At 37.0% G+C, this 17,226-nt stretch overlaps 1 protein-coding gene across 1 annotated transcript in view; it reads left to right on the top strand.

Moving 5' to 3' along the window:
* Nucleotides 1–17,226, top strand: part of LOC108424305 (inactive dipeptidyl peptidase 10-like) — a 62,365-nt gene that overhangs the window by 30,151 nt on the left and 14,988 nt on the right. The window contains exons 2-9 of the mRNA XM_017692222.2: nucleotides 2,827–2,941; nucleotides 3,179–3,274; nucleotides 7,515–7,609; nucleotides 9,757–9,831; nucleotides 11,230–11,282; nucleotides 11,454–11,535; nucleotides 13,999–14,119; nucleotides 15,683–15,837. Of these exons, the coding sequence (XP_017547711.1) occupies nucleotides 2,827–2,941; nucleotides 3,179–3,274; nucleotides 7,515–7,609; nucleotides 9,757–9,831; nucleotides 11,230–11,282; nucleotides 11,454–11,535; nucleotides 13,999–14,119; nucleotides 15,683–15,837 (792 nt within the window). The remainder of the gene's footprint in view (nucleotides 1–2,826; nucleotides 2,942–3,178; nucleotides 3,275–7,514; nucleotides 7,610–9,756; nucleotides 9,832–11,229; nucleotides 11,283–11,453; nucleotides 11,536–13,998; nucleotides 14,120–15,682; nucleotides 15,838–17,226) is intronic.

Genomic DNA, 17,226 nt, shown 5'->3' with positions numbered 1-17,226 from the left:
GTCTTGTGAATATTTAATGTGGACATCAACACAGTCCATGCAGAAAAAAGAAGAGAATGAGCATATACAGAATATTCATTGTCAACACTTCCATTTCTCGCTTATGTAACTTAAAGGTACTTCGACAGAATTTTAAAATCTAAAATCAGAGCGGTCTGATGTGAAACATTAAGTTAAAGAACCTTACGGATCCCAATTTCTTTACAGTGGTAATAATAGAAACCTGAGGTAACAATACCCACAACACAAATACAGCCATGTTATTCATTATTCAAAACAATCAGTGAACTTTTGTGTCTTCTGACTTTCATATGTAAAGCTGTTAATGGTAAAATAGTGATGAATCTGAAAAATGATCATTTCTTTAAAGACTATTTTGCCTGCATGTAACTCCACACCGTTAGTATATATACAAAAAGTCCTAGGCTAAAACTTTTCTTTAGTATTGTAAAACAAAGTCTCAGACATCATGGAGTGTATTTGTAAACATTTCAAGTAATAAACATATATGAGGTAGGCAATAAGTCTTCTTTCTTAATAATAATTCTTCTTTTCTTTATTGCTATGAAGAATTCTGATTTGATAACTACACATCAAACCCAGAATCAAACCAACTTTTCAGAATCCAAAAATTCTGAAAAGTTGGTGGAACTGCCCTTTAAGATCAGGAGCAAATCAAAACTTGCATAGTTTTTCATGCGATGCAGAATAATAAGCCTTAGGATGCAACAACCCTAGCAATTTAAGGGGTAAAGTTATTAACACGTTAAGTATACACACACACCTCTCACATTTCTGCAAATATTTTATCATGACAAGTTATATCCTTGTGTCATATGAGGGTGTTATAATTTTTATTACAAAAAAGCAATAAAAAATCTGATATAACCTTGGACTCTTTTGGGGTCTCCAATTTGCCATCTTTCACGATAGTAATCAAAAGCAGAAGTTTGAGGAACAGAATAAAATAAATGGGTGACAGGGAAATGGGAGACATGGTCATATGCAATGCACACCCACACTCAAATGACTGGGTTTTTGTATTTTTTTTGGATGGTTGGGATGGGGTGGGGGTATTTGTGTATGTGGTACAAATTGCGAATTATGAATTACAAATCTTCTCATAATGTACTATTAGCTGTACTGTATCTTTTTCTTTCATGCCATGTTAATAATAGTATTCATGCTATAGTCTATACTGTTTAGCACACCACTTCAGAATAGGACTGTTTATATGTTTATAAAGAATGGTTTAAAATGGTTTATTATAATTTTGTTAAAGGTTATTCATTTGTTTAAAATCGCTAATGATCAGTTGAAACACATTAATAAAACAAGCAGCAAGCAACTGTTGCTTGCCAGATATTGAGCCTACATTCCCTTATCCTGTTAAACTTCAGATCAGAAGTTGCCTTGTTTAGGTCAGTGGCCTCATATAAATTGTCAAGTTTGGTTTAAGTTTGGTAGGTACATTATACATTATAGTAATGCATTTTAAAATGCACTAAACTTGACACTGGGCCAGACCAGTATAATCAATGTACAGAATGTCATTATAACACAAAACAATTAGAAAAAGCTCTATTTACCTTGCCCTTTGGCTGGCCTGCCTAGGTTTCAGTAGATTTATTTTTCTATGTTTTGAATGTGTTTGAGGCTTTTTGAAGTTGGCCATTTTCAACAAATCCAGAGAATATTTTTGCTCTGTTCCACTCACAACCAATCAGAACCCTTCACTCTATTTTCATCACAGCCAATCAGAGAGAAGGGTCAAGAGTCCTTCAGTGGAGGCTCCACTTGATGAGAATGAAGCACAAAGTCACTTTCAGAATTTATACATGTACACACACACACACACACACACACACACACACACACACACACACACACACACACACACACACACACACACATACACACACACGCACGCACAGACACACACACTTAGGAGCACAAAGGCTGTACGTCCCTCTTGATTCTGTGCTCTGTAAAAAGGCTCGCCTCCCTGATGGCTAGAGTGTGAAGAGCAGGCCATAGGGAGGAGGCTGGTGAGCTCTTCTGTTCTGATGAGTGTGAAAAGATGAAAGTCATAGCTAATAAAAACATGACTGCTGGACTGCAGTGAGCCGAAATACATCTGTTACTGCACTTCCTTGCTGAATGAGACACACATCAGCTTACTCTCAAAAATAATTGCCCTCACCCCTTATAAGAAGTAACCACTCAAATACTTCTTCTCTTTTCTCCTCTCTCTCTCTCTCTCTCTCTCTCTCTCTCTCTATCTATCTATCTATCTATCTATCTATCTATCTATCTATCTATCTATCTATCTATCTATCTATCTATCTATCTATCTCCCTTGCTCACTCTCTTTCTCAAGTTCAGTTCAATTCTGATCAATGAAGCTTTATTGGCATGAACATATGACATGACAGTGTTGCCAATGCATGCAACATACATCTGTCCATAAAACAATACTTCAAGTTTCTCTGATTTAAGGAGTTCACTGAACTCAGGATTTCATTACTGTATTTATTGAAGTATTTATCTCTGATACTTTGTATTTTTGACAATACAGAAGAAAGTGTATCTACAAATGTGAATTCTCTCTCACTCTCCCTCCCTCTCTCTCTCTCTCTCTCTCTTTCTCTCTTGTTCTGTCTCTCTTTCTCTCTTTTGGTGTCTCTGTCGCTTTCTTTGTTTCTTTTTTTCATTCTGTCTTTGTATTTCTGTCATTCATTCTATCTATCAATCTCTCTCTGTCTCTCTCTCTATTCCTCTGTCCTCTCTCTCTCTCTCTCTGTCTCTCTCTATCTCTATCTCTAGGATCTGGGTGATGTGGTGGGTCCAGACAGGAACTGGAAGGGGATTGGTATCTCTCTATTGGTGATAGCAGCTGTGCTGTCTGTGATCGGGCTCTCCATTTTCCTTCTGTCTCAAGGTCTCTCGACCGCACATGCTCACACAGGCAGATGCACATTATACCTGTATGATTCTGCATTATTAATCTGATAAGAAGATTTGATTAGAAGGTTCGACACTTAAAGAGTATTATCATGAGCCCTGTTCAATATGATAGCTAAAGCCTACACTGTGTGTGTGTGTGTGTGTGTGTGTGTGTGTGTGTGTGTGTGTGTGTGTGTGTGTGTGTGTGTGTGTGTGCTTTGTTTGGATTCAGCTGAGGGCTCTAAAGCTCTGGGATCCCATCTGACCTTGGATGACCTCTTCCTCAAAGAGTTTCAGGTCCATACCCCTGAGGCACAGTGGATCAGTGGTGAGTAACCTCCACAAGCTGTCCATTTTATATCAGTATGTTTGTTTATATCAGTGTGTTCAGGCCAGTCTTTATCTGAATCAAACCTCATAAACAACCTCCATCTGCTGGCATTATCGGTCTGGGACCAGAGGGTGAATTCACACACACACATGTGCGTGCAGACACACACACACACACACACACACACACACCACTCAGGAAGATGAGATGAGTCCAGATGTGTGGTGTAATTATCAGATCTCCAGACAGCTAGTGTGTCAGAGCTGAAGGATGGATCTGCCAGGCCCTCAGAGAGAGGGGGCGTGGGAAGAATAGAGAGAAAGAGACGGATGAATGAAAGACAGATAAATAAACAGACATCTGCAGAATTCCTATAGAACTGTTGTCAGTGTGCACAATTCAATGGTAGAAATCAGAGGAATAATACACAGAAACCAATACACTTTGAATTTACATCACATCAAGTGGTTGCACATAAGTAAAATATTTTAAGTTTGCTTTTTTGCCAAAAAACAAACTTAAAGATAGTAATTGTGTTGATGTAACCTATTTCATTTGTGTGCATTTGTGTGACAGTGTGCATTATGGAGATCTGACTATGCATCATGGAGAATAGACGTACTAGTAATTGTTATCTAATATAACTACATTGTTTGAATACCAAAGTTTGCACTTCTCCAACACTTCTCCTGCCTCCCAGCTCTTGTGTGACAATCTACATTTTGTTATTGTTATTTTACAGTCCATTCAATATTTGCAATACCAATGTTGCTTCTTGTAATGCTTCTTGTAATTCTGTTCCAAGATAGAACATGAAACTTGAATAGTTTGCTTGTGATTTTTTAACTGATGATGATGTGGTTTACAAACAGTGTTTGTTCAAAGATTATTTTTTTCCCCATGTTCAAATTTTTCAAATCTAACTACCCCTTCTTACACACTGACAGATCACATACAAATTCTCTTGCTTATTAGCACACATATACACACATGTATTCACACCTGCTATGGATACCATAGAAACAGCCTAAAAAACATCTAAGTAACCATCTGGGTTACTGTAGCAATGACCTAGTAACACTTTAGTAACTACCTTGTGTGGCATAGCAATGCCATGACAACAGCCTGGGGTTGCATAGTAACAGCCTAGCAACACTTTAGCATCTGTCTTGTATAACCTAACAATGGCTTAGCAAAATGTGGGACAGTACAGAAACTGCTTAGCAACACTTTAGCAACCACCTGTGATACCATAGTACTTGATCCAGATACTTCTTACCAACTATGTGGGATGTCAAAGCAACAGTTTAACAACACCTGGGATCCCATATCAATAGTCTAGCAACACTTTAGCAACCACCTAGGATACTGTAGCAATGGCCCAGCAATACCTTAGCTACCCCCTGGGATACCCTAGCAATAACCTAACAACACTTTAGCAACTGCCTAGGATACCGTATCAATGGCCCAGCAACACCTTAGCAACTACTTGGGATAACATAGCAATAACCTAACAATAACTTAGCAACTACCTAGGATACCATAGCAATGGCTCAGCAACACTTTAGCAATCACCTGGGATACCATAGCAATGGTCCAGCAACATCTTAGCAACTATATGGGATATCATAGCAACATCTTAACAACACTTTAATAACTGCCTGACATTCCATAGCAATGGCTTAGCAACACCTTAGCAACCACCTGGGATAGCACAGCAATGTCCTGGCAGAACAAGCTAGAATACCATAGCAACCTTGTAGCCTTACCATAGCAACTACCTGGAATCACTATATAAACCCAATTAAGTTATCAAAAACCATTTACAGTTCTGCAACTTAACCCTAACCCTAACTTTTGAAGCAGTATTAGCTGACTTTGTCAAGTCAACTTAAATTTAATTCACAAATGTACTCATTCTATTTATGAAATAACATGTAACATGTAATACGAATGTAACATGATTACAGGTAATTTTTCTTAATTCCAAATTTGCTCAAACTTATGTGAGAATACAAAATAATGAACCTGGTGTCAAAATACAAACCAAACTGTGCACTGAGTGTATCATTACACCACATGAGCCATAATTTTGGTGTAGCTACAAAGTTTATATAGCAGTTCTGGCACCTGAGTTACTTCTCTAGGTAACTCACCATATAATGATGTAACTGTATGCAACATTGAAAACTTAGAAAAAGAATAGGCAAGCATTTCCACCAATATATAGAAAGTGCATTTAAGGTCAGGACATAAATAATACATTTTGCTATGACACAGACTTTCTTTTACAATCAAACATGTTACTTTCTGTTCTGATTCATGTGACCAAAGTGATCCAGTAATAAGCAATTGCCAAGTGAGACATGATGATTTAATATTAATGAAAACTCCTTATTGCATTTTTAATGAAAGGTGTGTGTGGGTAGTGCATCACTCTCTCAGAGCTCAGATGCTGTCAGTTTTGCTGCAGCCCTGCTGGCTAAACCTTTCTTCAAAGATCCCACAGCGCCACATCCATAATGCTGCTCCATTCCCCCTCAGTCTCTGTAAAGCTGCTTTACTCTGTGTCTATCTCAGTCTCTATCATGCAGCTGTATGTCTCGCAGTCTTTCTAAAGTCGCTTTACTGTTATGTGTCTCTCTCTATCTCTGTAACAAGATACAGTAACTTTACTGCCGTTACTGCAAGTACAATGTAAATTGCTACAGCATTAAAACAACAGTAGCAACAAAACAACAATGACCGTATTATCATTATCAACAGCAGCAATAATAGTAATAATTGTAATAACAGTAATAAGCTATGAGATGCATTTTACTGTGCAAAAGTCAGAGACTGCTCTCAATTTATTTAATTTCCAGTCAAAACAAATATTAAGTACTTTTTATTTGTTTAGCATAGAACATTTTTAACAAACAAATTCACCAAAAAGCTTTAACAACTAAATATAATGTCAACATTTTCAGGATTAGTGTGTCCATCCTTTATTTAAGCCTTCATTACAGCTTCCATTTTTTAGTTTACCTAATTTCAGTTTTTCAAAGAAATCTGCAGGGACATTTTTCCACACCCCCAAAGTTCAGTCTTAGAAGTTAGTTGCATTTTCTGCTTCTCACAATCCAAGTAATTTCAAATCCCAAAGGTCTGGACTCTCAGGTGACATGTCCATTTCTTCTTGTTCTTTTTTTTTTCTTATTTTCTTTTCTAAATAATCGCTTCTTGAGCTGTCTTCTCACAGTAGAAGGACAGACAGTAGCACATGTGGATTTTTTTCAGATCCACAGCTAAAGTGGAGCTTGATTTTCTCCTCTACTTAAAACTTTCATCTTTAAGAGTACAGATAAAAGCATTAAGTACTGTTTATCTTGTTTATCGGGTCTTGTATGGTTGTAAGCATGTGGTCCATAACATTTGGTGAGTATTATATCTCATATGCATTGTTCACAAAAATGTATTTGTTTACAAATATAATGCTGAGTACTGGTAAGGATCATTGAGTGGTGAGGAATTTGTTACTCATTGTGTCTCAGCTGATGTCATATTGCAGCAAGAGGTGCTGTTCACTCTTTGCCAGTTTCTCTCTCTCTCTCTTTCTCTCTCTCTCTCTCTCTCTCTCTCTCTCAGTCTTTCTAATGCAGTGCGTCTCTCTCCCAGTCTCTCTACGTTGCCTCAGCCTTTATAAAGCCATTGTGGCCCTTTTTCAGTGTTTCTATCTCTCGCTGTCGCTAATGCTTGTCTTCCTCTATCAGCTTCTTAGAGTCAGTTGTTTGCTGACAGGATTGTCACTTTCATTTCCTCTCTTTCCTCTCATGGCTGCCGGCTGCTTTCATGTGTCACCTAGGCTTTGCAGAGATGCTGCCGAAATCTCATTAAATGCGGCCCGAGCACAGAGTCGCCTCTCAGACCAGATTCTCCACGCTAGCTACACACTAACTTACAGCTGCGAGCACATATGCAAACACTTTGACGACTGTAAAGTGCAGCAGCATTCTGCCAGGCCTCTGCTCGGCCTAGTAAATATTTAATGTGTGGAGTTAAGGTGAGAGTCTGGGTGCTGGCCTGAGGGTTGCTGGATGGCTGAATGTCTGCAGTGTGGGCTGATGGTAAAATCACTGCTGACAAAGAGCAGAGAAAGAAGAACATCAGCCTAGAGAGAAACACACTATCAAAATGTGACAGCTCTCTTTCTCTCTCATTCTCTGTCTTTCTCTCTTTCTTTCTCCCCTGCCCTCAGAGGTGGAGATCATCTATAAGAGCAGAGACGGTAACGTGATGAAAGCAGACCTGCAGACCAATCAGACTGAGCTCTTAATGAAAAACATTACATTTGTAAGTAAATTTTTATTTCGACTAGTTCTGCACACTCAGAACAGATATGAATAAGGGGAATTGCACCAATTTTTGAAAATGTCTGATTGATTCAACCACTGAGATTCAAAAAGGTTTGATGTGAAATAATTCATTGTAGAGAAACCAGTGATCCTACATGTGTCTTCTGAAGTTTTACCTGTAGAGTGTTTTGCCTTAAACCAACATTATGTAAGAATTTTACCTTAAATAAACAGCTCCAAAATAATTTTGATGGTACACTAACTGATAATAGGGAGAATGGTGTCTGTCATTATCACTGCAGCCCAGAACACCTTCTATAGAGCTGCGTAACTTTAGAAGAGCAGGCACGAATTTTCTCATGAGAACTAAAACTAAAAGAAGACGCTCAGTTCCAATAGATTGGATAAAAGTAAATCTCAGGATTGGCTTTTACTCATAGGCGAGAGCTAAAAGAGATGAATGGACGCAAGACAGTCTCATGGCTAAAGGGAAAAAAAACTAAAATCTGACAGCTGAGTGTACATTCCTGCCAGTGTTATTTATGAAAGGCTGTATCCTTGTTTGTGTCATCCATGTCTTGTGGAGTTTTGTAGTTGTTCTGGACGCCACGAGTCATCTAACCTGAGTCGTGTTTCAAGCTAGCATGCAAAGAAATAAATTTCAAAAGGTATGATTAGAATAAATTAATCTCACAACAAATAAACCTTTAAGGTTTGCAACCTCCTGAAATAAAATGGGATGGGCTCACAGTGTGATTTGTATTTATGACAGTGATGTAAAAGTGAAATACATTCCACAAATGTAAGGAGGAGCAAAAAATATCAATTCTCAGGTAATGCTGCTTTAAAATGCCCTCCACCATGAATGGATTGAAAAATTTATGTTTTAGACCAAAACCTTATTGTATTAGTATCATTAACGAGTGTCCAAGGTATCAGGCAATGTGTTCATTGCCATGTCATATTAATTTTGAACCGACCAATAATTTTCTATGAAGTAGCTTTTAGAGGCACTGAATTCTTGTCTGGTTCTTATCACCACCATTCTGACATTCTGACAAAACGTGTTGAATCAGTCATAACACAAAACATGTTGAATCAGTCATATCACTAAACATGTTGAATCAGTCATAACACAAAATGTATTGAATCAGTCATAACACAAAATGTGTTGAGTCAGTCATAACACAAAACGTGTTGAATCAGTCATAACACAAAACGTGTTGAATCAGTCATAACACAAAACGTGTTGAATCAGTCATATCACAAAACGTGTTGAATCAGTCATAAGACAAAACGTGTTGAATCAGTCATATCACAAAACGTGTTGAATCAGTCATATCACAAAACGTGTTGAGTCAGTCATAACACAAAACGTGTTGAATCAGTCATAAGACAAAACGTGTTGAATCAGTCATAAGACAAAACGTGTTGAATCAGTCATAACACAAAACGTGTTGAGTCAGTCATAAGACAAAACGTGTTGAATCAGTCATAACACAAAACGTGTTGAGTCAGTCATAACACAAAACGTGTTGAATCAGTCATAAGCCAAAATGTGTTGAATCAGTCATAAGACAAAACGTGTTGAATCAGTCATAACACAAAACGTGTTGAGTCAGTCATAACACAAAACGTGTTGAATCAGTCATAAGCCAAAATGTGTTGAATCAGTCATATCAGAAAACGTGTTGAATCAGTCATAACACAAAACGTGTTGAAACAGTCATAACACAAATCATGTTGAATCAGTCATAACACAAACGTCTTGAATCAGTCATAAGACAAACGTCTTGAATCAGTCATAACACAAAACAAGTTGAATCAGTTACAACCCAAAATGTGTTGTGATATACATCTTATAAACTAGACACCAAATAGTACTTTTTAAATATATTTTTATCTAATCTTTAGTTTGATATTATTGAAAACATTGATTCTATACTTTCAGACAGTACTGTATGTCTTTGTAATATGTGAAGTCTATTAGTCACAATTTTCAGCTTCTAGCTGAATGTTTTTGAAAGATTAGTCACTAATGTAACACTAATGTTTTACCTTTGTAATACAGTTTAATTTTTAATTAAAAAAATTATAGTGACTTATTTGTGTTTTTGTTTGTTTGTTTGTTTGTTTGTTTTACAGGCAACATTTAAGGCTTCCAAGTTTGCAGTGTCACCAGATCTCAACTATGTTCTCCTGACATATGACATCAAAAAGGTCAGATGTTCTAAGAAGTGACATACTGCAGACTGCAGTAAAGGTTGCAAATATATATCTAGCTTTAGTCTGAGGGATATTGTAGTTTAGACTGTAGGTATTAATTTTGTATCCATTCAATGTCACAGATCAGTAATATTTATGACTGTTAGTGGTGACTGGGGAAGGCAAACACATGCCCATACTCAAACATATAATAAGCTGTATTAAGAGATGTCAGGTAACAGTAAACAGTGAGTTTTGCTGTTGCAAGGAGACCAAATCTTAATCTCAACCATAGCCTTATAGCTGTAATTGTAATACTTTACTGTAACCCTATGAACACACACATGCACAGATGACAAGAATGCTGAAAATGCTTTCCTATGAAAGAGTACTGTTACTGTAGTGCTATTTTACTTGAGTACTTTTGAGTAAAAGCATTAATAAAAGAAACAACTGTATCGTTGGAAATAACATATACAAACAGAACTTAAGCAAAACATATTACATGTGAAAAATAACGTAAAGTACCGAGACTCATCATAGTACGTTCTACTAATGCAACAATATTTACACATGTTTCTGTGTACTGTGTAAGGCACAAGGTTTTCATTATACTATATGCATTATATGATTAGATTAGTATATTATATGGATTTTTCCACCAAAGTATCCCATTATTCTGGAAAGACAATGCATAGTTTATTACTGTTTAATTAGACCTATTTTTTGGTTTGGCTTAAAAAAAATCAGATTACCTGAAAATTAGTAGGTTTAAAATCGTCTCCACTAAAATTGTACTTTTTAGTGACACCCTACAGCCTTTTTATTCTAAAATCAATACAGGAAGAAGACAATAGTAAGAGAACACACTACATGTTTAGCTAAGATTAGTTGGCCAGTCAGCTGTCTGTTTGTATGCTTCCTCAGGGGACAAGCTGAGATATGAAAAGCAGGGATTTTGACAAGTGTGGGGAGACAGCTCATAATGCTGTTTTCTTTCATTAATTTTAAACTGAATTACAGTTTGAACAAATTTGGACAAATGTCGTATTTGTTATGTGTGTTATTCACTTTCCACCAAACATCTCTGATTGCATCAGGGCTGAACTATAGCAGTTTTAAGCTGGGCGCTGCTTTCTTTAAGTGACTTTTAAAACTGAATCTTTTTAATAACATTACATTCTTGTAATTTGTAAGCTGATACAGGCTTTTATTCTGTAATTCTTGTTAATAAACTAGTGAGATAAAAGTATCTTATTATAAATGAACTCAAATTAAAAGTACTGTGCTTTATTGCTGCTCAAGAAATACCATTACAGGGAAAAATGTACTCAAGTACTATAATGAGAGTAAATGTTATTCATTAATTTGCAGTTTATGTGATACTATATGGTCTGATTTTGCCTGTTTCAGATATACCGATATTCCTTCCTGGCATCTTACCTGATCTACAATTTGCTTACCAGGTATTTACTGTAAAAAAAGCACTAAAGTAACCACCTCACATAGATCTGAGAGAGAGAGATGTACCTAAAGGTGGTGTTCCAAATGTATTAATGCTGTGTGTGTGTGTGTATGTGTGTGTGTGTGTGTGTGTGTGTGTGTGTGTGTGTGTGTACGTATGTGTACGTGTACAGAGAAGTACATGAGCTGAACCCCCCTGAGGTATCGGATTCCGTTCTGCAGTTTGCATCTTGGGGAGTTCAGGGGCAACAGCTGGTGAGTACACCATGGAGACACACCATGCATCTACACTCAGTCCTATAGAGCAGAACAGGATAATAAAAGCTAATCTAATCCCACACAGCAACGCACAGCACAAACAAGACAGTCTAACAGCACACCTCTGCGCACTGCTGCAGACCCTTTAATTATCTTGTGATACAGAAATACAGAAATCCAAATCCGAGCAATGTGCTTGTACAGGATCTCTGGTTCTGCTAGCTCAGACCCAGAGCCCACCTGCTTTCTGCACAGAGAGCACAAACACACCAACAAACATACTTAGTCTTAAATATCAGAGTTAAGTCAGCAGTGCTGTAGATGATCTGGGCTGCAGTATGACTTGCACACATATGCACACAACCAATTAGCATTGCATAATACCACCATTATTACAGTGTGCTTGCAGGGAAGTAATTAAGCAAACAGTGACAAATGTATCTGCACGGTGCTGATGTTTATGCATTTGTAGATTAATCTTTCACTGTGGAACACCACCAGCCCTGCAGACACAAGCAACACTTCACTTAGGGAGAGAGAGAGAGAGAGAGAGAGAGAGAGAGAGAGAGAGAGAGAGAGAGAGAGAGAGAGAGAGAGATATTAGTTATTGTATACTGATTCAACACATTTGTGCATATCTTTCTTTTGCTGTTTCATATCTTTGTGTCTTTTTCTCTGTCATTACCTTGTAAGAGATAAAGTATTAGTCAAAATACACATCATATCACATTTTCTGTGAACATTATGCAAATAATGATTTTTTAATCATTTCAACCTACCAGCAGTCCATTACATTGTGTAAAAAAATCATGATGAATGGACCAGTAGAAATGCTCTAAAAGTACTTGGAATAAAATACACTATATTATATATATATAATATATACACTCACCTATCCAAATAATTGAATTCAGGTGTTCCAATCACTTCCATGGCCACAGGTATATAAAACCAAGCACCTAGGCCTGCAGACTGCTTCTACAAACATTTGTGAAATGCTCACCGTGGGAGCTCAGTGAATTCCAGTGTGGTACTGTGATAAGATGCCACCTGGGGAACAAGTTCAGTTGGGAAATTTCCTCACTACTAAATATTCCACAGTCAATGATCAGTGGTATTATAACAAAGTGGAAGTGACTGGGAATGACAGCATCTCAGCCACAAAGTGGTAGGCCACGTAAAATGAGCGGGGTCAGGGATGCTGAGGCGCATTGTGTGCAGAGGTCGCCAACTTTCTGCAAAGTCAATCACTATAGACCTCCAAACTTCATGTGGCCTTCAGATTAGCTCAAGAACAGTGTAGAGAGCTTCATTGAATGATTTTTCAGCTGCATCCAAGCCTTACATCACCAAGCGCAATACAAAGCGTCAAATGCAGTGGTACAAAGTGGTGCCACTGGACTCTAGAGCAGTGGAGACGTGTTCATCTTTGGGAGAGCGGAGGGCAGAGACTGCGAGCCAGGCCTTCTCGTCCAACAACAGTGTTTGACCTCACAAATGCGCTTCTGGAAGAATGGTCAAAAATTCCCATAAACACACTACTTGTGGAAAGCCTTCCCAGAAGAGTTGAAGCTGTTATAGCTGCAAAGCGTGGGCCTACATCATATTAAACCCTATGGATTAAGAAATGGGATCTCACTCAAATTCATATGCGTGTGAAGGCAGATGAGCAAATATTACACACACACACACACACACACACACACACACATATATATATATATATATATATATATATACTCATATTAAATTGATGATGACATGAGATGTGCTTTAGCTACTCCTTTTTTACACTTAAGTGTTCATTGAGGTTTTTACACAAGTAGACATAGATGTAAAATGTATACAACGATGACACATCACAAACAGGCCAAAAAAAGGGGGTAAACAAGAGCCAAAAAAAGAAAGAGAGAGAGAAAGGGGATGTCTGTGGTTACAAAACTATTATCAAATGATTGTATTTAAAGATACAGTATCTTTCATTTATGTCTATTTATTCCTTATTGTGTCATATGTTGTCCATTTTCGCCACTTGTTAGCAAATATGTTTTTCTCTTAATCAAAGTTGGTAAGTCATTTTTTCTAGTACATACATTTGTCTTACAATTTCCACCCAATGTTCTGTTGAGGGGGGCTCAATTTTATACCAGTTTTGTGTTATTGCTATTTTTTGCTGGCTGTCAGTAGTATTCTTGTCAAATATACATCATTGTCCATAACATGTTCATCTATATCTCCAAGGTACAGAACTCTGCATTCTTTAGGGACTAAATAACGCAAAATGTCTTTAACCACATCGTATACATTCCAAAATGCTTCAGCTACTTCGTGAATTAGTTACAATGCAGGTCGGCCAAACCGAACAGAAACTACTTCATTCTAAGGAACAAACTGATGTTAGAAAATGTAAAATGGCCTGTCTCTCTCTCTCTTTCTCTCTCTCTCTCATTTTCTTCTCAGATTTACATTTTTGAAAACAACATTTATTACCAGTCAGATGTAAAGAGCAGCTCTCTCAGATTGACGTCATCAGGGCGAGATGGGCTCGTTTTCAATGGCATCCCTGACTGGCTGTATGAAGGTAAACACTATATTGATACACACTATATATATATCAAACAAGCACATAAACACTGATATTGCAGTTTTAAAGGTGTTAATCATAATTATTTATTTTAATTAGTACATATTTTTATTAATGGGCTAACAAATATGCCCTTACTTGTGGCATTAACTTTTTCCCTTGATAAACTGCTACACCACATACAGTTTCAATCTTTTCAGATCAAGCTCAAGGTCTTTTCTTCTCTGTTACCATAGCAACACATCACTCTGCCCCCCCCCCCCAACTGAAAGACGTCTGAGGACTATCTTAGGATGTCAGTACATTAACCATTACCTTATTAAGCATAAAGTTTTGCAAAATGATTTCTTGTTTGATTCAGCAAATCATGTACATATTTACATACTCAGCGCATGCATCGTGTATCTCAATCTACAGATGCTCATCTTAAACCCAATGTGCCATATCCTATTTTCATTAAAGATTTATTAATACTTCTTAAATAAAGATACATTATTGGATACATTTACTGTCCTACAGCAGGTCTAGCTCTTAATATATTCTCTTCCAAAAGGACTTATTATGTCCAAAATTGAATATGTAGCACAATAAAGCTGTAAAGCTTGTGCTTTAGCTGTGATGCTGTTGAGAATCATGTTTTCATTTATGCAGCGCAGTTCTTTCTGTTCAACCATAATCACCTGAAATCACAATTTCACTCGAATTTATTGAATTATTAGTGCATATGTAATTTCAATCAGTATAATAAGCCAGTTTAGCTGCTGGTATAACAGACATGTTTGTGTATGTATGTGGGTGAATTACAGGTGCAACTTATCTTAAACAATGTGTATTTGCAATATCTGCTGTACAAATTTATTTCAATTCTAGACAGATTAATGTTCATACTGCCACACCTGCACCTGCGTCATACATCACCTTCCCGCTGTGTACTTGTTTTCTCTTTCCTATGTACTGAAATAGCTTCTCTCCACTTGCTCTCCACTATGTTTAACAAACTTTGGACATGTTGCCTTATTGCTCTGTACTTATTTGTGTCTCTCTCTTTTGCCAGAAAAGGTTTCACTTTGGAGAACCATTTTTATAAATGAATATATGGTGTGAAGAACCTTTTCAAGGTTTACATTATATTTGAAAAGTTGCTATTTTGGAGATACAAGGTTTATATTTATGAGAGATTTATATTGTATGTATATATATACACACACACACACACACACATATGTAAATATATGGTCATTAAAATGAATTGTGACTCTTTTAATACATGAAAACCACACAGAAGTGTAATTTAGGGAGAACATTAAATACCAGAGAAATGTAGAGCATGGGTACTTTAGAAGGTTCTTCAGACACACAAATCTCCTTTTTCAAACATGTTTTTTAGGGAATCAAAAGTTTCACTCAAAGAACCCTTTGTGGCATGTTTTGTTAGTGTGTGACAACAATAAGCATGCTTGGGAAAGAGGGATGATTCAAAGACAGAGAGAGTGTTGCTAGACTGATGAAGTGCAATTCAGATAATTGTGGTATTTTGTTGTCTTTTGGGTTGATTGATAGAGGAGGTTTTGCACTCATCAGTAGCTCACTGGTGGTCTCCAGAGGGGTCCAGCCTAGCGTTCCTGACTATCAATGACACACTCGTACCAAACATGCTGCTGCCGCAATTCACTGGGGCCCTCTACCCCCAAGGAGTACACTACCCTTACCCAAAGGTACGTACTCACATACACACATGCGGTTATATCAGACAGTTCCAAGCAGGAACGCTTCAACGTATTAAAACATGAATTTGCATGAATTTATTTTAATAATGCCATTCAATCAAATAGAGCAGAATCAGCACAGATGGACTTTATCTCGTTATTGTCATTATTTTCATTATTTTTCTTATACCACCCTCCTTTCATTACTGCTATACAAAGAGTTCTTGATCAAGATGGTAATCTAGCATTTGAAGCTGCTTGGGTAGAACATTTGCTAAAGATGTGAAACGTAAATGTAAACATGTATACTGCATACAGAGGGTGTGTAAATTAACAGAAACACAGCTTGAAATTCTTATGTTCATTGCTCATTTTATCAGAGACACCTATCATATAAATGCATGTTGTAGGTTTACAGTTATTGACTGCAAACCATTTGTTGATACACAATTCATCAGCTGCCCTTTAAATCATCCCCCAGTGGAAAATAACCACCATAAAACCGTCACTAACCAGATATTATATGGGTGGTGGACCATTCTGAGCACAGGAGTAACACCAAAACAGGCCCTAATCCAAGTGGATCACACACGCCAGTGTTGATGGGGTTTTGAACACTTACTGTCCACTTCATTACACACACATCCTTTGTTGATCTACTTTTTTTACAGTTTCAGAGTGTCACTTTTCATGTAGCAAAAAATTCCTTATTTTCTCTTTTCCTCAGTTGTACGTTTCTGAACACAGATTGGTGATGGTTCTACTTTTGTGTTGACTGTTCTCAACCCAGCAGAGGTTCTGTAATGGTTATTAATGGACGAGGCAGAGGGTGGCTAATAAACTGTACAGCAACAGATGAGCTACAGTTGGTTACTGTATACTTATAAAATACACCTAAATGGTAGATGTACCACAAAAAATGAGTGTGAACATTTTATGTGGTGTTTCCATTATTTTGCACAATCCCAGTACATACAGTACTAGGCACAGGTCCAAGACCACCCTTAATTTATTAAATATCTAATAAAAAAATATATATTAATTTTTTAGCATCAGGAAAAAATATGCTGAAATATATATTTAACAAAATTTCAGATATGCCTCAACAACTATACAATATAAAAATTCTTTTTCAACACCTTCAAACTTCTTAGAAGTTAGTTGATTTTTCAACTTCTTACAATTCAAGTCATCTCAAACACATTCAGTGATGTTGAGGTCTAGACTCTGGTGTGGTATTATGAGAACACCAGATGCTACTTTGATTGATTTTTTTTTTAAATGTGTCTATTTCTTTTTCTCAGTAAGGGCTTCTTGACAGCTACACATCCTTTCAGACTCATAGCGCTGAGTTGTCTTCTCACAGTGGAAGAATGGACAGAAACACCTGTACATTTT

Source organism: Pygocentrus nattereri, chromosome 6, assembly GCF_015220715.1.
Source record: "Pygocentrus nattereri isolate fPygNat1 chromosome 6, fPygNat1.pri, whole genome shotgun sequence".
Classification (NCBI taxonomy): domain Eukaryota; kingdom Metazoa; phylum Chordata; class Actinopteri; order Characiformes; family Serrasalmidae; genus Pygocentrus; species Pygocentrus nattereri.
Note: the sequence above shows the minus strand (reverse complement) of the source record. Positions and strands in the feature narration are given on the sequence as shown.